The following is a 23,093-nucleotide window of genomic DNA, read 5'->3' on the forward strand; positions in this document are numbered from 1 at the left end:
CCAGCACATCCATCCTCCTGCGCACAACTCTATCCATAGCCCACGCCTCGCAACCATACAACATTGTTGGAACCACTATTCCTTCAAACATACCCATTTTTGCTTTCCGAGATAATGTTCTCGACTTCCACACATTCTTCAAGGCCCCCAGAATTTTCGCCCCCTCCCCCACCCTATGATCCACTTCCGCTTCCATGGTTCCATCCGCTGCCAGATCCACTCCCAGATATCTAAAACACTTCACTTCCTCCAGTTTTTCTCCATTCAAACTCACCTCCCAATTGACTTGACCCTCAACCCTACTATACCTAATAACCTTGCTCTTATTCACATTTACTCTTAACTTTCTTCTTCCACACACTTTACCAAACTCAGTCACCAGCTTCTGCAGTTTCTCACATGAATCAGCCACCAGCGCTGTATCATCAGCGAACAACAACTGACTCACTTCCCAAGCTCTCTCATCCCCAACAGACTTCATACTTGCCCCTCTTTCCAAAACTCTTGCATTTACCTCCCTAACAACCCCATCTCTATCAACTCTATCATATGCCTTCTCCAGATCCATAAATGCTACATACAAATCCATTTGCTTTTCTAAGTATTTCTCACATACATTCTTCAAAGCAAACACCTGATCCACACATCCCCTACCACTTCTGAAACCACACTGCTCTTCCCCATTCTGTATATATATATAGTGGCCTAAATTCCAGAATCTGCTTCTGAGAAGGCTCACCTGTCTCGCTGTCCGTCTCCGGTCAGTAGACGCCGTGAGGAAGCTGCCAGAAGCATGATGACTAACCCTAATTCATAGTTGCCAATATTCATCCATTTCCTTTGCAGGATAGAAATTGCTGGCTGCTGGGGTGAAATAGTTTCGGGAAGATTTCTTTTCGTCCGCTAGGGATAGGTCATACCGACAATATGAGAGGTATGGAGAGATAAAATGGCGGGATGGGTAAGAAATACCAATATAAAGACCATCTGTCGTGCAGGGTGTGATGGCCAGGGAAGGAGGGAGTTGAGGCGGTGGTGGTGAGGGAGGATGTGGTAGCCAGAGAGGGAGGGCGTCATGGTAGTAAGGGAAAGTGTGATAGACCTCCGCTATAACGAACACACAAGGGCCCAGAGGGGCCGAATCTGCTATTGTACAATATATGTATATATAGTTCGAATCCTGGGCGCTGCTTACACCCAACCCAGCTGTTTATCCTTCCTTTTGGGCTAGTACACAAATGGGTACCTGGCTTAGGCTGGTGTGTGCATGTGTGTGTGTGTGTGTGTGTGTGTGTGTGTGTGTGTGTGTGTGTGTGTGTCTGTGTCTGTGTGTGTGTGTGTGTGTGTGTGTACGCATAAAAAGGTAGATATAGTCCATATACAAAGTTAAAAGACGGCACAACACGATGTCAAATTCCTTTCCCGTAACACACATGTAGTAAACAAACACACAGAGATTAAGTTCATACAAACAACAATCTTCACACACTAGATAAATTGGCTCACTGGTCAAAAATCCTTCCAGGAAAGGTTCCCCCCTTCGTTCGCGGATCACTATGATGCAGCAGCGGCTCATCGAAGCTGGCCTCATTGACTACTGGATGAACCACGTCATCAACGACAACGCCAGACGCTCGAGGATGGAGAGGCGTCTCTCGGGGGAAGAAGACCAGACGCTGGACAACCAACGCTTGAAGGTCAGACGCAACTGGTGCCCTGGTTATAACATTTTAGTCAAAACTTTGTCAGTCACAAGATGAAAGCTTATAGACGGCAAAGGAGAATCAAACATGAATTTTACTGTCAGCGACAATGAGCAAAATAGAAGAGTAAAGACGACACAAAATGAACCCATATACTCTACAAGTGACATATTCCTAAGGATGAAAAATTGATGATCAAGTTTGCACTAGATGGTATCAAATATCTTTTTGTAAATATAAGTTCTTGTGCAACTCAAACAAAACCTTCGCCTGTATGGTAATGATTCATGCATAAAGATCAGATAATGTGAGAAAATATGGTGTCATGAAGATCAGATAATGTACACAGTATGATATCAAGATCATATGTACATTGTATGGTTTCATTACCTCAACCGTCCACCCATCCTATTTTAATCAGAAACCCTATTCACCTTGTTCCTGACCACCAAATCTAACCTTCCATGCTAGGAGCAGTGGAAGTAATGGATGGGATAACAGACTGATAAAGGAAACGAACGATTGCCACTAGTACGTAGATTCCATGATGTTTTCAAGAGCTAAAATTTTTATAATAGTTTAACCTTAAATCATACATTTTCTTTACTCTTGTTTATCACCATTAATTGTTCCTGAATTAGCACAACTCGTTTCTCTTACTACATGTTCATTTTCATTTATTCCCTGGATCAGTTCCTTATTAGCATGTCGCTCCCTGTACTCCGCATCGCTCCAATTTCCTCTATCCTGTACACGCCTTTCACCCTCCTGCATGTTCAGCCTCCCCCTCCACCTTATCACCGTTTCTAACAAATCTATCGCCCTTGTCAGCCTCTCTTCACTCGTTCTCTCCATATTTCCAAACCATTTTGGCATATCCTCTTAACCTTTGTCAACCATATTCTCCTGACTAGCACAGCTCTCCATAAATCCAGTCTTATGCCTTCTCCAGACCCAGAAATTCCACCTAAAAATCTTTGTTTTTCTAAGGATTTCTCACTTACATTCTTCAAAGCAAACTCCTGATCTATACATCTTCTACCATTCCTACAACCACATTGTTTCTCCTCTGTCTGATGTTCTGTGCATGTCATTTCCCACTCAATCATCACTCTTCCATACATTTTACCAGGAACGCTCAACAAACGCATGCCTCTGTAATTCGAATACTGACCTATTTTCCCTTTCTTTTTTTACAAAGGCACTATACACGCATTCCTCCAGTCCTAAGGCACCTCTGCATGACCCATACTCACATCTAAAACCAATCAACAACATAGTCACCCCGTTTCTTGAAAAACTGAAATACAGTACCATCCTCTCCAGCCTCCTTGCCGTATTTTATCTCATGAAAGACCCTCACCACCTCTTTTCTTTTTCAGCAAAACCTTTACCAACTAACAATTATACATTATATCTATAAATCTACCCAGTATCTTTAAGAAAACTGAATATGACTCATTATAGGTTAACATGGTCTCCGCTAGGTGGACAGCACACCTGTTATCTGCTTCCCTTGTGATTCCTTTTCTAATCTTTTAAATTCTTCTATTCAACCTTTTCCTTTGCCTTCCAAATTGTCCCAAGGGATAAACTATCTTACCTCTGACTAACGACAACAAGACCAGTAATAAGAGCATCAGCAACGTCATCTTATGATGCTACAGTTCTCTCAAAAATAATGACATTCATTGGTATATAATGTAAACAATAAAGGGGACAGTACACACCCTTGTGGGTAACCTATATGTGTTTTTAATTACGATGGTCAGACAACACATATGGAACATATTACCGTCTGAGGTAACTATAAATCTACAACATTAGATGGAACTTCATTTCTCTCCGATCTTTTTGGCTAAATCTTATCAAGATCACTGCAAAAATCAAGTAGCTATTCTCTCGCATACGTTTTGATTCTATCTATTGTCCCTGGTGAGACTGTAAGTGTTGCCAGTTCTGCACTCCATCTTTCCATATATGAAAACTGAATTTTTTCTCTAAATTCTTCAGCATGTGGATACGACCTTTTTTTTTTTTTTTAGAGCAACAGATGTTTTGTGATTTATCTACTTCTAATATTCATTCATTAGTAGTGGGATTACTTAAGAGGTTTCTCATAACAGAGGCACAGGTATGCAGATCAGTCACCTTAATAATCTTAGACATAGTTGATGTCTACATCCTTTTACTTACATGACCAGTGATGATATCAGCACCTGCTTCTTTTCCTCAAGCCCCCCAGAACTTCATAAACTTTGAATGACCCTTCTCACATACAGCTTTAACAATCCATTGTCGTTCTCACCTCTCTCACCAGAAGACAGGCAAACTTATGGAAGTCTGTCAGCCGCCGGCCCCTCAATTAATCTTCTTCGTATCCTTGTCCTCTCTGCTCTCCGCAACTTCCTCCTGTGTCTTCCCTCTTCTTTCAAGCGAGCTCTTGATGCCCTCAATTTATCTCGTTCCGGGATGTTCTACTGGACGTTCTCTCCCTGGGGTCCGGCTCATATACTTCCTGGCATATATATATATATATATATATATATATATATATATATATATATATATATATATATATATATATATATATATATGTATGTATGTATGTATATACATACGTATATATAAAAATATTTTTTTTTGTCGCTGTCTCCCGCGTTAGCGAGGTAGCGCAAGGAAACAGACGAAAGAATGGCCCAACCCACCCACATACACATGTATATACATACACACCCACACACGCACATATACATACCTATACATTTCAGTGTATACATACATATACAGACACACAAATACATATATACACATGTACATGTTCATGCTTGTTGCCCTCAGCCATTCCCGCCGCCACCCCGCCACACATGAAATGGCACCCCCTTCATCCGCACCCGCGCGAGGTAGCGCTAGGGAAAGATAACAAAGGCCATATTTGTTCACACTCAGTCTCTAGCTGTCATGTGTAATGCACCGAAACCACAGCTCCCTTTCCACATTCAGGCCCCACAAAACTTTTCATGGTTTACCCCACACACTTCACATGACAGCACGTCGACCCCGGTAACCACATCGTTCCAATTCACTCTATTCCTTGCACGCCTTTCACCCTCCTGCATGTTCAGGCCCCGATCACTCAAAATCTTTTTCACTCCATCTTTCCGCCTCCAATTTGGTCTCCCACTTCTCGTTCCCTCCACCTCTGACACATATATCCTCTGACACTCTTTCCTCATTTATTCTCTCCATGTGACCAAACCATTTCAATACTCCCTCTTCTGCTCTCAACCACACTCTTTTTATTACCACACACACACACACACACACACACACACATATATATATATATATATATATGGGATCATTATTCGGATAATCAGCACACATCATGCACCTGGCGCATGCATTGATCATGTAATCATACAAGAACTTCAGGTCAAGCCAAGCATTAACTTCACATTCCATATTCCTTTTACAGCCTATATCATAATCTCTCTTTCGTACGGTATTTGCCTCTAAAATTCTTCGTCTTTCTTTCTAATGCTTTCTTCCAACTTAATAGAGTCTTTTGCAGATCCCAGGGTTTATTGAGAGGAAAAAATAAACCTGTTTAGAGGGCGTGAAGATTCATAAGTCAAACTATATAACGAGATACTGCATCTGCATTTGTACTGGGAATTGACTATGATCATCGAACGCATTCCGGTCGTTACATTTGAAATTGCCTTTCATTTTCTATATTGCGTCAGGCACGTACCTACTGATTTACCCTTACAACATTCGACTTTTACTTGTTTTGACCTTTCTCGTTTAACTAGACAGACTATGATTTATTTTCATCTTCACCTTACAGCTTTCCTGACGTTACAGTAAAGCAAATATGGAGCTGTATCCTTTATACTGTGGAGCACTTCACACGCTCACAATATGACAACTCTTGATTTATTTTGCACTCAGTTTCCATGGAGACCGTTTACATGTACACACCCTGATCACTGATCCCTTGCCATGTTATATTTAGCAGCTTGAACGCCGTAATTATCTTGCTGGACCCAACGCCCAGAACTGGGAACTGTTGCCTTGTTTCTGGGTTGATCGACTGAAATTTTGAAGACAAGTGTCCAAAACATCATCCGACTACATCTATTTTTTTTTCCATACTATTTGCCATTTCCCGCGTTAGCAAGGTAGCGTTAAGAACAAAGGACTGAGCCATTGAGGGAGTATCCTCACCTGGCCTCCGCTCCCTCTTCTTTTAGTCGCCTTCTGCGACATGAACGGAATACGTGGGAAGTATTCTTTCTCCCCTATCCCCAGGGATAGTGAGTCAGTTGTTGTTCGCTGATGATACAGTGCTGGTGGCTGATTCATGTGAGAAACTGCAGAAGCTGGTGACTGAGTTTGGTAAAGTGTGTGAAAGAAGAAAGTTAAGAGTAAATGTGAATAAGAGCAAGGTTATTAGGTACAGTAGGGTTGAGGGTCAAGTCAATTGGGAGGTAAGTTTGAATGGAGAAAAACTGGAGGAAGTAAAGTGTTTTAGATATCTGGGAGTGGATCTGGCAGCGGATGGAACCATGGAAGCGGAAGTGAATCATAGGGTGGGGGAGGGGGCGAAAATGCTGGGAGCCGTGAAGAATGTTTGGAAGTCGAGAACATTATCTCGGAAAGCAAAAATGGGTATGTTTGAAGGAATAGTGGTTCCAACAATGTTGTATGGTTGCGAGGCGTGGGCTATGGATAGAGTTGTGCGCAGGAGGGTGGATGTGCTGGAAATGAGATGTTTGAGGACAATATGTGGTGTGAGGTGGTTTGATCGAGAAAGTAATGTAAGGGTAAGAGAGATGTGTGGAAATAAAAAGAGCGTGGTTGAGAGAGCAGAAGAGGGTGTTTTGAAATGGTTTGAGCACATAGAGAGAATGAGTGAGGAAAGATTGACCAAGAGGATATATGTGTCGGAGGTGGAAGAAACGAGAAGTGGGATACCAAATTGAAGGTGGAAAGATGGAGTGAAAAAGATTTTGAGTGATCGGGGCCTGAACATGCAGGAGGGTGAAAGGCGGGCAAAGAATAGAGTGAATTGGATCGATGTGGTATACCGGGGTCGACGTGTTGTCAATGGATTGAATCAGGGCATGTGAAGCGTCTGGGGTAAACCATGGAAAGTTCTGTGGGGCCTGGATGTGGAAATGGAGCTGTGGTTTCGGGCATTATTACATGACAGCTAGAGACTGAGTGTGAACGAATGTGGCCTTTGTTGTCTTTTCCTAGCGCTACCTCGCACACATTAGGGGGGAGGGGGATGTTATTCCATGTGTGGCGAGGTGGCGGTGGGAATAAATAAAGGCAGACAGTATGAATTATGTACATGTGTATATATGTATATGTCTGTGTGTGTATATATATGTGTACATTGAGATGTATAGGTATGTATATTTGCGTGTGTGGACGTGTATGTATATACATGTGTATGGGGGTGGGTTGGGCCATTTCTTTCGTCTGTTTCCTTGCGCTACCTCGCAAACGCGGGAGACAGCGACAAAGCAAAATAATAATAAAAAGAAAAAAAAAAAAAAAAAATATATATATATATATATATATATATATATATATATATATATATATATATATATATATATATCAGCCCCAAGACATTTTGCACGGTCAAAGAGCAAAATTTATATCAGTTAAGTTTCCCCTTCCTTTCACCCATTCTTTCCAGAAAATTAATATTTCTTCTCAGTATTACAGACACTATTTTTAGTATCTGTAATACTGTGGAGAAATAATTATTTTCTGGAAAGAACGGATGAGAGGAAGGGGAACTTCCCTCAACTTATTAAATGCCGTATCTTTCGTTTACTCTCGAGATACACACACTTCCTTTGGTTCTGGCTGGTAGTAAGGCAAAGGAGTATTCAACATTATTCGGACTTTCGTTATGGAGTCATTTAAAGTTTTTTTCTAAATCACTTTTTATCAAACTTTTACACCAGTCTTGGATTATGAGCAAAAGTTAATGAGTCGGGTGTTGAAAAGTGACCGTAAAATTGAAATGCGAGCGTGAGTTGTAGTAACTTACATCTTGTGTTGCGAGTGTGAGGTGTAGTAACTTACATCTTGTGTAGCGAGTGTGAGGTGTAGTAACTTACATCTTGTGTAGTGAGTGTGAGGTGTAGTAACTTACATCTTGTGTAGCGAGTGTGAGTTGTAGTAACTTACATCTTGTGTAGCGAGTGTGAATTATAGTAACTTACATCTTGAGTAGCGAGTGTGAGTTGTAGTAACTTACATCTTGTGTAGCGAGTGTCAGTTGTAGTAACTTACATCTTGTCTAGCGAGTGTGAGTTGTAGTAACTTACATCTAGTGTCGCGAGTGTGAGTTGTAGTAACTTATATCTTGTGTAGCGAGTGTGAGTTGTAATAACTTACATCTTGTGTAGCGAGTGTGAGTTGTAGTAACTTACATCTAGTGTAGCGAGTGTGAGTAGTAGTAACTTACATCTTGTGTAGCGAGTGTGAGTTGTAGTAACTTACATCTTGTGTAGCGAATGTGAGTTGTAGTAACTTACATCTTGTGTAGCGAGTGTGAGGTGTAGTAACTTACATCTAGTGTAACGAGTGTGAGTTGTAGTAACTTACTTCTTGAGTAGCGAGTGTGAGTTGTAGTAACTTACATCTTGTGTAGCGAGTGTGAGTTGTAGTAACTTACATCTTGCGTAGCGAGTGTAAGTTGTAGTAACTTACATCTTGTGTAGCGAGTGTGAGGTATAGTAACTTACATCTTGTGTAGCGAGTGTGAGTTGTAGTAACTTACATCTTGTGTAGCGAGTGTGAGTTGTAGTAACTTACATCTTGTGTAGCGAGTGTGAGTTGTAGTAACTTACATCTTATGCAGCGAGTGTGAGTTGTAGTAACTTACATCTTGTGTAGCGAGTGTGAGGTATAGTAACTTACATCTTGTGTAGCGAGTGTGAGTTGTAGTAACTTACATCTTGTGCAGCGAGTGTGAGTTGTAGTAACTTACATCTTGTGTAGCGAGTGTGAGGTATAGTAACTTACATCTTGTGTAGCGAGTGTGAGTTGTAGTAACTTACATCTTGTGTAGCGAGTGTGAGTTGTAGTAACTTACATATTGTGTAGCGAGTGAGTTGTAGTAACTTATATCTTGTGTAGCGAGTGTTAGTTGTAGTAACTTACATCTTGTGTAGCGAGTGTGAGGTATAGTAACTTACATCTTGTGTAGCGAGTGTGAGTTGTAGTAACTTACATCTTGTGCAGCGAGTGTGAGTTGTAGTAACTTACATCTTGTGTAGCGAGTGTGAGGTATAGTAACTTACATCTTGTGCAGCGAGTGTGAGTTGTAGTAACTTACATCTTGTGTAGCGAGTGTGAGGTATAGTAACTTACATATTGTGTAGCGAGTGAGTTGTAGTAACTTATATCTTGTGTAGCGAGTGTTAGTTGTAGTAACTTACATCTAGTGTAGCGAGTGTGAGTTATAGTAACATATCTTATGTAGCGAGTGTGAGTTGTAGTAACTTACATCTTGTGTAGCGAGTGTGAGTTGTAGTAACTTACATCTTGTGTAGCGAGTGTTAGTTGTAGTAACTTACATCTAGTGTAGCGAGTGTGAGTTATAGTAACATATCTTGTGTAGCGAGTGTGAGTTGTAGTAACTTACATCTTGTGTAGCGAGTGTGAGTTGTAGTAATTTATATCTTGTGTAGCGAGTGTGAGTTATAGTAACTTACATCTTGTGTAGCGAGTGTGAGGTATAGTAACATATCTTGTGTAGCGAGTGTGAGTTGTAGTAACTTACATCTAGTGTAGCGAGTGTGAGTTATAGTAACATATCTTGTGTAGCGAGTGTGAGTTGTAGTAACTTACATCTTGTCTAGCGAGTGTGAGTTGTAGTAACTTACATCTAGTGTAGCGAGTGTGAGTTGTAGTAACTTATATCTTGTGTAGCGAGTGTGAGTTATAGTAACTTATATCTTGCGTAGCGTGTGTGAGTACAGCCTTATTAATAAGTCCACCATATCTGATTCCCCTCTGTGTCAACACTTCCACAAAAAACGTGAGACTACCTCTGTTCTTGAAGGGTAATTACATTCATGGCACGAGATGATCATCGCTTGTAAATTACATTATGTAATGAACTTTGTCTTGACACGTCCGTTGTTATTCATGCATTACTTTCCTTTTGATGTGTCTAATCATTTCTCTAACGTCCGCGATATGGCGATGTCCGCAGGTTGAGGAGAACCAGGTGGTGTTGGGTTTACACCACCTGCAAGGGGCGTTCTTCTTCATGCTCCTGGGTCACAGCGCAGGTCTCCTGGTCTGGCTGGGCGAGAAGCTACACCACCGCTGCCGCCGACAAGGTAGGAGGACCTGGGTCACGGCGCAGCTCTCCTGAGCTGGCTGGGCGAGAAGCTCTACATCAGCGCTACTGACGCCGACGCTGACGAGGGCTCCTTACTACTGAATGTGTGATATAAATCACCTTAATTCTGCACCAGAGCACTTGATGACTGTTGGTGGAGAACTATAGAACTATGTTAAGGCGTTCGAATATTAGCCGATTATTCAGCGTGTTGCAGAGAAACAAGGATAGAGAAATGGATGGTAATGACGAGACTTGCAGGAAGCAGGCCAGGATGAGAAGAAACAATCTGAGCAGAAATCTTAGTGTAAAAGGACAGAACAAGGTGATAGCTTCAGCAGAGCCCGATAGATGTGAAACTGTCAAATACATAAAAAGGGAAATTAACACTGGAGGACAAAAATACACGGATAACTGTGATATTCCTATGGATGACTAAAAACATAATGAACTAGCCTGGGATAGGAAAGAGATACCTATTCAATCCCTACTTCCATAGATGTATTCATGTTGTGCAAAGTTACAAGGATATTAAAGGCTTAAATCAAAGAGCAAGACGCTACATATGAAGATTGGGTGCTGGAGAGCATTACTATATAAACATATCCATTTTTGTGCTTGAAAACTATTTTTATGATCCTTTCACTCTATAAGCAGGACAGATTTCACTGGGTGCAGGTATATGGAGTGTATTAATTCCCCATATATATATATATATATATATATATATATATATATATATATATATATATATATATATATATATATATATATATATATATGTATATATATATATATATATATATATATATATATATATATATATATATATATCAAGTAATGAGAGGGTAAGAGAGATGTGTGGTAATAAAAAGAGTGTGGTGGAGAAAGCAGAAGAGGGTGTTTTGAAATGGTTTGGTCACATGGAGAGAATGAGTGAGGAAAGATTGACAAAGAGGATATATGTGTCAAAGGTGGAGGGAACGAGAAGTAGAAGACGAAATTGGAGGTGGAAAGATGGAGTGAGAAAGATTTTGAGCGATTGGGGCCTGAACATGCAGGAGGGTGAAAGTCGTGCAAGGAATAGAGTGAATTGGAACGATGTGGTATACCGGGGTCGACGTGGTGCCAATGGATTGAACCAGGGCATGTGAAGCATCTGGGGTAAACCATGGAAAGTTTTGTGGGGCCTGGATGTGGAAAGGGAGCTGTGGTTTCGGTGCATTATACATGTCAGCTAGAGACTAGGTGTGAACGAATGTGGCCTTTGTTGTCTTTTCTTAGCGCTACCTTGCGCGCGTACGGGGGGAGGGGGTTGTCATTTCATGTGTGGCGGAGTGACGACGGGAATGATTGAAATCAGCAAGTATGAATTATGTGCATGTGTATATATGTATATGTCTGTGTATGTACATATATGTATGCGTTGAAATGTATGTATATGTATGTATATGTGCGTGTGTGGACGTCTATGTATATACATGTGTATGTGGATGGGTTGGGCCATTCTTTCGTCTGTTTCCTTGCGCTACCTCGCTGACACGGGAGACAGCGACAAAGTATAAGAAAAAAAATGAAATATATTGTCGCTGTCTCCCGCGTTTGCGAGGTAGCGCAAGGAAACAGACGAAAGAATGGCCCAACCCATCCACATACACATGTATATACATAGACGTCCACACACGCACATATACATACATATACATACATTTCAACGCATACATATATGTACATATACACATGCACATAATTCATACTTGCTGATTTCAATCATTCCCGTCGTCACTCCGCCACACATGAAATGGCCCAACCCACCCCCATACACATGTATATACATACGTCCACACACGCAAAATATACATACCTACACAGCTTTCCATGGTTTACCCCAGACGCTTCACATGCCCCGATTCAATCCACTGACAGCACGTCAACCCCGGTATACCACATCGCTCCAATTCACTCTATTCCTTGCCCTCCTTTCACCCTCCTGCATGTTCAGGCCCCGATCACACAAAATCTTTTTCACTCCATCTTTCCACCTCCAATTTGGTCTCCCTCTTCTCCTCGTTCCCTCCACCTCCGACACATATATCCTCTTGGTCAATCTTTCCTCACTCATTCTCTCCATGTGCCCAAACCATTTCAAAACACCCTCTTCTGCTCTCTCAACCACGCTCTTTTTATTTCCACACATCTCTCTTACCCTTACGTTACTTACTCGATCAAACCACCTCACACCACACATTGTCCTCAAACATCTCATTTCCAGCACATCCATCCTCCTGCGCACAACTCTATCCATAGCCCACGCCTCGCAACCATACAACATTGTTGGAACCACTATTCCTTCAAACATACTCATATATATATATATATATATATATATATATATATATATATATATATATATATATATATATATATATATATATATATATATATAACAAGACGGAATAGGGTGGGAGATAGAAAGCCTGTTTGTGTGAGTGTGTGTGTGTATGTGGTGCGCCCTTTGTTTCTAGGGTTATGACTCATCCTAACTCACGCTTCGAGATATTACCGATTAAGGATATTCTTTTGAAGTTGTTTAGTTAACAGTGAATGAAACTTCCGATTGTAAGAATGATAGAAGACACAGTGTTGTGACATAGTGTTTAAGCTCTTTGATAATTTGCATCAAGATTGTAACTATAAGTTAACAGTAAGAGTTGAAGTGTTAAACTCAAGAGACCAGGCATCGTCCATAGCAAGTACTCTATGAACTGTAAACTGTAATATCCGTGGTGTTCAGATGAGAAAATACAAGGAGATAGTAGCCCTTAAAGTGACAACAAAATGTATCGAGTGTGCAAAAATGAAAAAGTGAATAAGTAGAACAATTAACCAAGGAAACTGAATAAATTGCCCTGGTAATGCAACACCTGGTATCCTTGCTTATGCTGAACGGAGACGAGGGTCATTGTTGGGGCATTTAGTAATAAATAGATCAGCACTAAAATAGTTTGCCTACCCCGACGGGTCATGACGCTAACACCTACCACAATTCCGATAAGTCATACCTCGCTCTATTACAACTCTTTACTATGTCAAGCTCATCTCCTGTAAGGGTTGCGAGCCAATAGTATGTCTACAAGAGACACTGATGTCAATTCCAAGAGAGCAACAGTAAGGACCGAGCAACAGTAGGGGGCCAAGCGTCAACAGGAGGGGCTGAGAGACGGTAGGAGAGAGAGAATTTTAGCAGCCTGGAGACGGAAATTATAAGCCATACCAAGGACGTAAGCAGCGCGCGCCTCGCCTCTAAGAGCATTGCATGGACCTTGGGAACGTCGGCCGTCGTTGAGCATGGACTGCTGCACGACCGGAGTCCCGCGCACGTACAAGACCAACTTAACCAGAAGGACATGGCCCGTCGCTGAGCAAGAGCTCCCCCACGCCCGGACTCCCGTGCAACCTGTTGACTATACACCGTAGATCATATCATCAGGACACGTAATCAGTTGTTGCTCTCTTAAGTGAACTTCTAACACCAGAGACTGAGCAGAGCCGCTAGTCAGTATTGTAATATGAGGCAGGAATTACAGTGTTTGAGTTGAACTTCAATTTAAGTGTATTTCGCATAACTATTTCGTAGCACATCAGTTCTATATTGAAAGAGCTAGCTCAATTGTGCTTAGTCATTGGATGTGAATTTCCTAAATCTTCCCTTACACTGGGCATTATGGTACTTTAGTTATTATTGCAAGTGTGTTAGGATACATGCCACATCACATCTTCCGCTGTCATTAGATTCAGACATTGAATGTAAGAATGCCAGCGGCCTTTTCTTAGCCCACAGAAAAATGGGTGGTCGAAGTATGTTTGATAGTTCATTGGCCTAGTTGGGTCATCAACTTCATTATTGAGAGGTCTCTTTCTCCCCTATTCCTCGGGATAGGGGAGAAAGAATACTTCCCATGCATTCCCCGCGTGTCGTAGAAGGCGACTAAAGGGGACGGGAGCGGGGGGCTGGAAACCCTCCCCTCCTTGTATTTTAACTTTCTAAATGGGGAAACAGAAGAAGGAGTCACGCGGGGAGTGCTCATCCTCCTCGAAGGCTCAGATTGGGGTGTCTAAATGTGTGTGGATGTAACCAAGATGAGAAAGAAGGAGAGATAGGTAGTATGTCTGAGGAAAGAAACCTGAATGATTTGGCTCTGAATGAAAGGAAGCTCAAGGGTAAAGGGGAAGAGTGGTTTGGGAATGTCTTCGGTGTTTGGGAATGTCTTCGGGGTAAAGTCAGGGGTTGGTGAGAGGACAAGAGCATAAGAAGGAGTAGCACTACTCCTGAAGCAGGAGTTGTGGGAGTATGTGATAGAGTGTAAGAAAGTAAACTCTAGATTGATATCGGGAAAACTGAAAGTGGTCATGAGAAGAAAGATCATGAGAGGCAAGTGTTTTGGGAGCAGCTGAATGAGTGTGTTAGCAGCTATGATGCACGACACCCGTTTATAGTGATGGGTGATTTGAATGCAAAGGTGAGTAATGTGGCAGTTGAGGGAATAATTGGTGTACATGGGGTGTTCAGTTTTGTAAATGGAAGTGGTGAAGAGCTTGTACATTTGTGTGCTGAAAAAGGAGTAGTGATTGTGAATACCTGGTTTAAAAAGAGAGATATACATAAGTATACGTATGTTAGTAGGAGAGATGGCCAGAGAGTATTATTGGATTACGTGTTAATTGATAGGCGCGCGAAAGAGAGACTTCTGGATGTTAATATGCTGAGGGGCAACTGGAGGGATGTCCGATCATTATCTAGTGGATGCGAAGGTGAGGATGTGTAGAGGTTTTCAGAGAAGAAGAGAGAATGTTGGGGTGCAGAGATTGGTGAGCGTAAGTGAGCTTGGAAAGGATACTTGTGTGAGGAAGTACCAGGAGAGATTGAATGAAGAATGAAAAAAGGTGAGAGCAAATGACGTGTTGGGAGTTGGGGAGGGATGGGATGTATTTAGGGCAGCATTGATGGCTTCTACAAAAGATGCCTGTGGCATGAGAAAGGTGGTAGGTGGGCAGATTAGAAAGGGTAGTGAGTGGTGGGATGAATAGGTAAGATTGTTAGTGAAAGAGAAGAGAGAGGCATTTTGATGGTTTTTGCAGGGGAAACAGTGCATATGACTGGGAGATTTATAAAAGAATGAGGCATAAGGTCAAGAGAAAGGTGCAAGAGGTGAAAAGGGGGGGGCAAATGAGAGTTGGGGTGAGAGAGTATCATTGGATTTTAGGAAAAATAAAAAGATGTTTGGAAGGAGGTAATCAAAGTGCGTAAGACAAGAGAACAAATGGGAACATCGGTGAAGGGGGCTAATGGGGAGGTAATAACAAGTAGTGGTGAAGTGAGAGGGAGATGGAATGAGTATTTTGAAAGTTCGTTGAATGTGTTTGATGATAGAGTGGCAGATATAGAGTGTTTTGGTCGAGGTGGTGTGCGAAGTGAGAGGGTCAGGGAGAATGATTTGGTAAACGGAGAAGAGGTAGTGAAAGCTTTACGGAAAATGAAGGCCGGCAAGGAGGCGGGTTTGGATGGTACTGTTGTGGAATTTATTAAAAAAGTGGATGACTGAACTGTTGACTGGTTGGTGAGATATTCAATGTATGTATGGTTCATGGTGAAGTGCCTGAGGATTGGCGGAATGCTTGCATAGTGCAATTGTACAAAGGCAAAGGGGATAAAGTTGAGTGCTCAAATTACAGAAGTATAAGTCTATTGAGTATTCCTGGGAAATCATATGGGAGGGTATTGATTAAGAGGGGTCAAGGCATGTACAGAGCATCAGACTGGGAACAGCAGTGTGGTTTCAATAGTGAAGAGGATGTGTGGATCAGGTGTTTGCTTTGAAGAACGCATGTGAGAAATACTTAGAAAACAAATGGATTTGTATGTAGCATTTAAGGATCTGGAGAAGGCATATGATAGAATTGATAGAGATGCTCTGTGGAAAGTATAAAGAGTATATGGTGTGGAGGTAAGTTGCCAGAAGCAGTGAAAAGTTTTTATCGAGGATGTAAGGCATGTGTACGAGCAGGAAGAAAGGAAAGTGATTGGTTCTCAGTGGATGTCGATTAGCGGCACGGGTGCGTGATGTCTCCATGGCTGTTTAATTTGTTCATGGATGGTGTTGTTAGGGAGGTGAATGCAAGAGTTTTGGAGAGAGGGGCAAGTATGCAGTCTGTTGTGAATGAGAGGGCTTTGGAAGTGAGTCAGTTGTTCACTGATGATGCAGCACTGGTGGCTGATTTGGGTGAGAAACGGCAGAAGCTGGTGACTGAGTTTGGTAAAGCGTGAGAAAGAAGAAAGCTGAGAGGAAATGTGAATAAGAGCAAGGTTAGTAGGTACAGTAGGGTTGAGGGACAATTTATTTGGGAGAAAAGTTTGAATGGAGAAAAACTGGAGGAAGTGAAGTGTTTTAGGTATCTGGGAGTGGATTTAGCAGCGGATGGAACCATGGAAGCGAAAGTGAGTCACAGGTTGGGGAGGGGGTGAAGGTTCTGAGAGCGTTGAAGAATGTGTGGAAGGCGAGAACGTTATCTCGGAAAGCAAAAATAAGCATGTTTAAAGGAATAGTGGTTCCAACAATGTTTGTATGGTTGTGAGTCGTGGGCCATAGATAGGGTTGTGCGGAGAAGGGTGGGTGTGTTGGAAATGAGATGTTTGAGAACAATATGTGGTGTGAGGTGGTTTGATCGAGTAAGTAATGAAAGGGTAAGAGAGATGTGTGGTAATAAAAAGAGAGTGGTTGAGAGAACAGAAGAGGGTGTATTGAAATGGTTTGGTCGCATGGGGCGAATGAGTGAGAAAAGATTAACAAGAGGATATATATGTCAGAGGTGGAGGGATTGAGGAGACCAAACTGGAGGTGGAAGGATGGAGTGAAAAGGATTTTGAGCGATCGGGGCCTGAACAAACAGAAGGGTGAAAGACGTGCAAGGAACAGAGTGAAGTGGAATGATGTGGTATACCGGAGTCGACGTGTTGTCAATGGATTGAACCAGGGCATGTGAAGCATCTGGGGTAAACCATGAAAAGTTTTGTGGGGCCTGGATGTGGAAAGGACGGTGTGGTTTCGGCGCATTACTCATGACAGCTACAGACTGAGTGTGAACGAATGTGGCCTTTGTTGTCCTTTTCTGGCGCTACTTCGCACGCACGCGGGGGAGGGGGGTGCAATTTTGTGTGGCGGAGTAACGACGAGAATTGATGAAGGCAGCAAGTATGAATATATACATGTGTATATATGTATATGTCTGTGTTTGTACATGTATGTATACGTTGAAATGTATAGGTATGTATATGTGCGTGTGCGGGCGTGTATGTATATCCATGTGTATGTGGGTGGGTAGGGCCATTCCTTCGTCTGTTTTCTTGCGCTACCTCGCTAACGCGGGAGACGGCAACAAAGTATAGTAGGAAATGAATAAACATATATATATATATATATATATATATATATATATATATATATATATTGGAAAGGATCACCGTTATTATAAGATGTGAGAGGATTGTGTGAATTTGGCATGTTTACCAAATGACGTCCTAGCTACGTCGCTTCGTTGTATATCAATTGCCTGTTATATTTCTCTCTTGTGTCTTCCCTGATGATGTGATTATTACACGAAAGTGTACTTGGGAACTTATCGTGTTTCATTTTCCCCGTGGACTCATAGGAATATATATATATATATATGTGAGTGAGTATTTTGAAGGTTTGTTGAATGTGTTTGATGATAGAGTGGCAGATATAGGGTGTTTTGGTCGAGGTGGTGTGCAAAGTGAGAGGGTTAGGGAAAATGATTTGGTAAACAGAGAAGAGGTAGTAAAAGCTTTGCGGAAGATGAAAGCCGGCAAGGCAGCAGGTTTGGATGGTATTGCAGTGGAATTTATTAAAAAAGGGGGTGACTGTATTGTTGACTGGTTGGTAAGGTTATTTAATGTATGTATGACTCATGGTGAGGTGCCTGAGGATTGGCGGAATGCGTGCATAGTGCCATTGTACAAAGGCAAAGGGGATAAGAGTGAGTGCTCAAATTACAGAGGTATAAGTTTGTTGAGTATTCCTGGTAAATTATATGGGAGGATATTGATTGAGAGGGTGAAGGCATGTACAGAGCATCAGATTGGGGAAGAGCAGTGTGGTTTCAGAAGTGGTAGAGGATGTGTGGATCAGGTGTTTGCTTTGAAGAACGTATGTGAGAAATACTTAGAAAAGCAAATGGATTTGTATGTAGCATTTATGGATCTGGAGAAGGCATATGATAGAGTTGATAGAGATGCTCTGTGGAAGGTATTAAGAATATATGGTGTGGGAGGCAAGTTGTTAGAAGCAGTGAAAAGTTTTTATCGAGGATGTAAGGCATGTGTACGTGTAGGAAGAGAGGAAAGTGATTGGTTCTCAGTGAATGTAGGTTTGCGGCAGGGGTGTGTGATGTCTCCATGGTTGTTTAATTTGTTTATGGATGGGGTGGTTAGGGAGGTGAATGCAAGAGTTTTGGAAAGAGGGGCAAGTATGAAGTCTGTTGGGGATGAGAGAGCTTGGGAAGTGAGTCAGTTGTTGTTCGCTGATGATACAGCGCTGGTGGCTGATTCATGTGAGAAACTGCAGAAGCTGGTGACTGAGTTTGGTAAAGTGTGTGAAAGAAGAAAGTTAAGAGTAAATGTGAATAAGAGCAAGGTTATTAGGTACAGTAGGGTTGAGGGTCAAGTCAATTGGGAGGTGAGTTTGAATGGAGAAAAACTGGAGGAAGTGAAGTGTTTTAGATATCTGGGAGTGGATCTGGCAGCGGATGGAACCATGGAAGCGGAAGTGGATCATAGGGTAGGGGAGGGGGCGAAAATTCTGGGAGCCTTGAAGAATGTGTGGAAGTCGAGAACATTATCTCGGAAAGCAAAAATGGGTATGTTTGAAGGAATAGTGGTTCCAACAATGTTGTATGGTTGCGAGGCGTGGGCTATGGATAGAGTTGTGCGCAGGAGGATGGATGTGCTGGAAATGAGATGTTTGAGGACAATGTGTGGTGTGAGGTGGTTTGATCGAGTAAGTAACGTAAGGGTAAGAGAGATGTGTGGAAATAAAAAGAGCGTGGTTGAGAGAGCAGAAGAGGGTGTTTTGAAATGGTTCAGGCACATGGAGAGAATGAGTGAGGAAAGATTGACCAAGAGGATATATGTGTCGGAGGTGGAGGGAACGAGGAGAAGAGGGAGACCAAATTGGAGGTGGAAAGATGGAGTGAAAAAGATTTTGTGTGATCGGGGCCTGAACATGCAGGAGGGTGAAAGGAGGGCAAGGAATAAAGTGAATTGGAGCGATGTGGTATACCGGGGTTGACGTGCTGTCAGTGGATTGAATCAAGGCATGTGAAGCGTCTGGGGTAAACCATGAAAAGCTGTGTAGGTATGTATATTTGCGTGTGTGGACGTATGTATATACATGTGTATGGGGGTGGGTTGGGCCATTTCTTTCGTCTGTTTCCTTGCGCTACCTCGCAAACGCGGGAGACAGCGACGAAGCAAAAAAAAAAAAAAAAATATATATATATATATATATATATATATATATATATATATATATATATATATATATATATATATATATGATACGTGTTGGCTTGAAAGAATTTGAATTTGGCGGGTCGGATGCAATCCTGGGGATAGTGTGTCGATAGGGTTGGCAACAATTGTGGACAACCGGGCCCAATAAACAAACGCGTTAGTGCAGCGCCCGAGGTATTATTGCCGTATTCGAAGCAGGTATGTGTTTGAGTCACGGGGAATGAGTGAATAGCATGTGCAAACAAGTGTTGACCATTGTGACATTACCAGAGAGGATAAGCAGAAAGGGTGTTGATATAATGTTGCTTAAGGACGAGAGCTGGTTCAGTGTTGTGTCGATAAAGGAATAACTCATGTGAAGGAGCTTGGCATCCATCGGATTGTCCCAGAAGTACAGCTACAGAAGGCCCAGCTGCCACTGATGGCGAGGAAGGGATTCATTCATGGTGTGAGGTAAGACACCCAGACACAGTGACACACAGCTACCAAACAGGGATGTTTACTACATGGATTCACCCAGAAAGTAACAACTTTAGCTGTGATAACTAACGGGTAAAACAGGTAATAGTTATTGGTGGTGAAGCAGAATTAAGAATGAAACAGAATACCCCCGTATTTCTTGTTAGTTTAACATGTAACCATTTTTTTTTTTTTAACAATCTTATGTACGCTGTCCATTCTTGGGCTTGTATCTACTGTATTCTAATATCTTCACAATTGTGGCCATAGCAAACGTCCTGCGTGTGTGATGGGGTGCAGCAACAGTGATGTATCTATCTTGTTCTTGTTATAGATGTGAGAGGATTGTGTGAATATGTTGCCATGAGAGTACGAGATCTGGTGAGTATATACTAGATCTTTATGTACTGTTGTATAGTAATCAAGTGCAGTAGAAGTTGTTATCATGTAGCCCTTGCAGGTAATTCAGTTGTATAGGTAGGCTTTCCTATTAATAAGGTGGGGTGAGCTCCTGACACTACTTTTAAAGTTGGTAGTTATCTTACCGCGTTACAGATTGGTAGCAGAGCGTGGTGGGTCTTAACAATTAACAAACTGACTCCTGCTTGGGTCTAGTAGTAGGGCATGGTGGGTGATGATTTACGCTTCCTGGTGTCTATGGACGAGGATAGAGATGTGGCCGTAGTACCAGAGACCGTTAAAACCCTGTTATATTTGTCTAGTCAGTTGGCCGCTACTGTGGCGTTGTTAAGGCAAAAAGTGCCTATTGGTAAGGGATCCAAGGGTATTTGTCCACACCCACCCGGCTTCTACCACACGGGAATTTTCAGGTTAGCAGAACATTCAGACAAGTAGGCGAGGGATGCTGAGGAGAATTTAGTGCAGGTGGGTCTCCAGGGTAACGAGACTGTGACTTATGTATAGGCATTTTAAAGCGTCCAGTTTGAGCTAGAGTCCTCAGCAGTAAGGTGGAAACGACGGAGCGGTTGCCTGCTTATTTAGAAAATGGGTTTGGGGAGTTTGAACCACACAAAGCCTGAATCATAGTTTCGAGAGTGAATACATCTACTGCAGGAGGGCGTGTGGGTGTTTGCAGATGCGATGAAAGAGCAGGTAGAGAAAATACAGAGCGAACTGCCTAGGGCGACTGAAGAACGAATGTGGTCGTTGCTTACCCGGTTGTGTAGGAACTTGAGGGATCAAGGAATTGGCGTGAAAATGCAGAGATGGTAGGAAGAGCATCCACAGGAGGCAAGGAAAGGGTTGGTTCAGCGAGTGGATGACAGAATGAAGGAGGCTGAACGGTTACGGAAGGAGGAAGGTGAGTGGTAACGACAGAAGGTTAATGAGGAGGTATGCGAGAGGCTGCTACCACCCCAACTTGGATTCCCTGTGGACTGCGTGGTCACTGAGGTTACCAGTGTAAAAAGTGTTGTGGGTCAGTCACCAGGGCAGAGGAGTATACGGAATGTCACAGTGGGCGCCCAAGAGATGAGTTATTGATTAGTAGATGGTGAAGTTGTCTTGGGAAAACACGAGAGGATTAATGCCTTGGTGTTGGATATCATAGCGGGAGCGATTGCCAACTCCGGGGCCGAAGTTAGCCTGGTGACAGTGCTTGGTCAGGTGGTCTTCCACAGAAATTGATGTGCAAGTTACGGAAGCGAAAGGAACCGAGATTCATTTGTGAGGTATCTTAACATGGACGTAGAACTGGGGGGACAAGCAATTAATGGCTGAGGGTTGTCTGAGGGACAGTGGGAATGACGGGGTGGTATGGGAAACAAGTTTGCCTGTGTCGTTAGGAACGAATGTTTTGGCAGAATTGGTGAGAGGGTGGCGGAATATCTCTGGAAAGAATGTGCAGTCGGCGTTGCAGGAAAGATGGTTAGGTGTATCCAGGTCATGGAGGGTAGATCAAGGGTGTTTTAGCAGCCGTTACGGTGGGCTGAAGCTCAACAGGGGCAAACATTTGGTCATAAAGGAGGGTACGAGACGGGTGTTAAGGGTTTCCTCGTAGATTTTAAAAGAAAACACGAAGAGTGTCATTTTGGAGCCCTTGGCGAGATAGGATGGGTACTAGTGCACCAGAGGGCGCCTGTGTCATTCCAGCCGACACCAGAGTGGTTAGTGGAAGGCGGATGGTCATCGGCGGCCAATTTGGGGTGAACGAAAAAGACCTGCGATCATAGCGGAAGGTTGCTAAAGCGTCTTATGGGTAGGCAATAAGAAGACTGGATGCTCATAGCCATGCTGATGCTGAGAAGGCGGGATCTTCAGCGAAAATTCAGATGTTCCGGCAACGTATCGGTGCTCATGTAGATGAAGACACTGTGAATCCTAGCCGGGTGCAGCAGCTAGATCAACTATTGTATCGGAATGAGGGAGTGTTTGCAGAGGATCAGCAGAGGTTGGTTGTGATACTGGAATGGAGCACGAGATTCGCCTTATCACTGAGGTGCCCATAAGGTTGCCATATACACCACCAACCAGCATCGCAAAGATGAAGCCAGATGAGAAGGTTGCTATGTCAAGGAGTGATAGAAGAGTGAGTCCTCATGCCTCACCCGTTGTACTGGTGACAGAAAACGGGACTCAAGGTTGTGTGTAGAATACACAATGTTGAATGAGGTTATGGTACAGGACGCCCTTCTATTGCCGCGAATTCAGGACACTTTAGATGTTCTGGCTGAGGTGCAGAGTACTTTTCATTCCTTGATCTGGCGGCAGGTTATCACCAGATCACGGTGCGGGTGGAGGGTCGTCCTGAAACAGAGTTGGTAACACCGATTGGCCAGCATCAGTACGCACGGTGCCTCATGAGACTGACTTATGAATAGTACAGCTACTTTTCATAAGTTTGTTTGGTGTATGTTTAGTGATCACATCTGTGTTACCTTGGTAGTATGTACCTACAGTAGATGATTTGTTGGTTCTTTTCCGTAGTATGGACGAG

At 42.6% G+C, this 23,093-nt stretch overlaps 1 protein-coding gene and 1 pseudogene across 1 annotated transcript in view; both read left to right on the forward strand.

Annotated features, from left to right (window-relative positions):
• The window catches only part of LOC139755790 (glutamate receptor-like), a 26,473-nt gene extending 15,692 nt beyond the window's left edge, over positions 1-10,781 (forward strand). Inside the window, exons 6-7 of the mRNA XM_071674411.1 lie at positions 1,526-1,697; positions 9,958-10,781. Of these exons, the coding sequence (XP_071530512.1) occupies positions 1,526-1,697; positions 9,958-10,122 (337 nt within the window). The 3' untranslated portion in view covers positions 10,123-10,781. The remainder of the gene's footprint in view (positions 1-1,525; positions 1,698-9,957) is intronic.
• Positions 10,782-20,500: 9,719 nt separating this feature from the next.
• LOC139755720 (uncharacterized) lies at positions 20,501-22,157 on the forward strand (annotated as a pseudogene).
• Positions 22,158-23,093: the final 936 nt, after the last annotated feature.

The sequence above is a fragment of the Panulirus ornatus genome, chromosome 20, assembly GCF_036320965.1.
Source record: "Panulirus ornatus isolate Po-2019 chromosome 20, ASM3632096v1, whole genome shotgun sequence".
Lineage (NCBI taxonomy): Eukaryota > Metazoa > Arthropoda > Malacostraca > Decapoda > Palinuridae > Panulirus > Panulirus ornatus.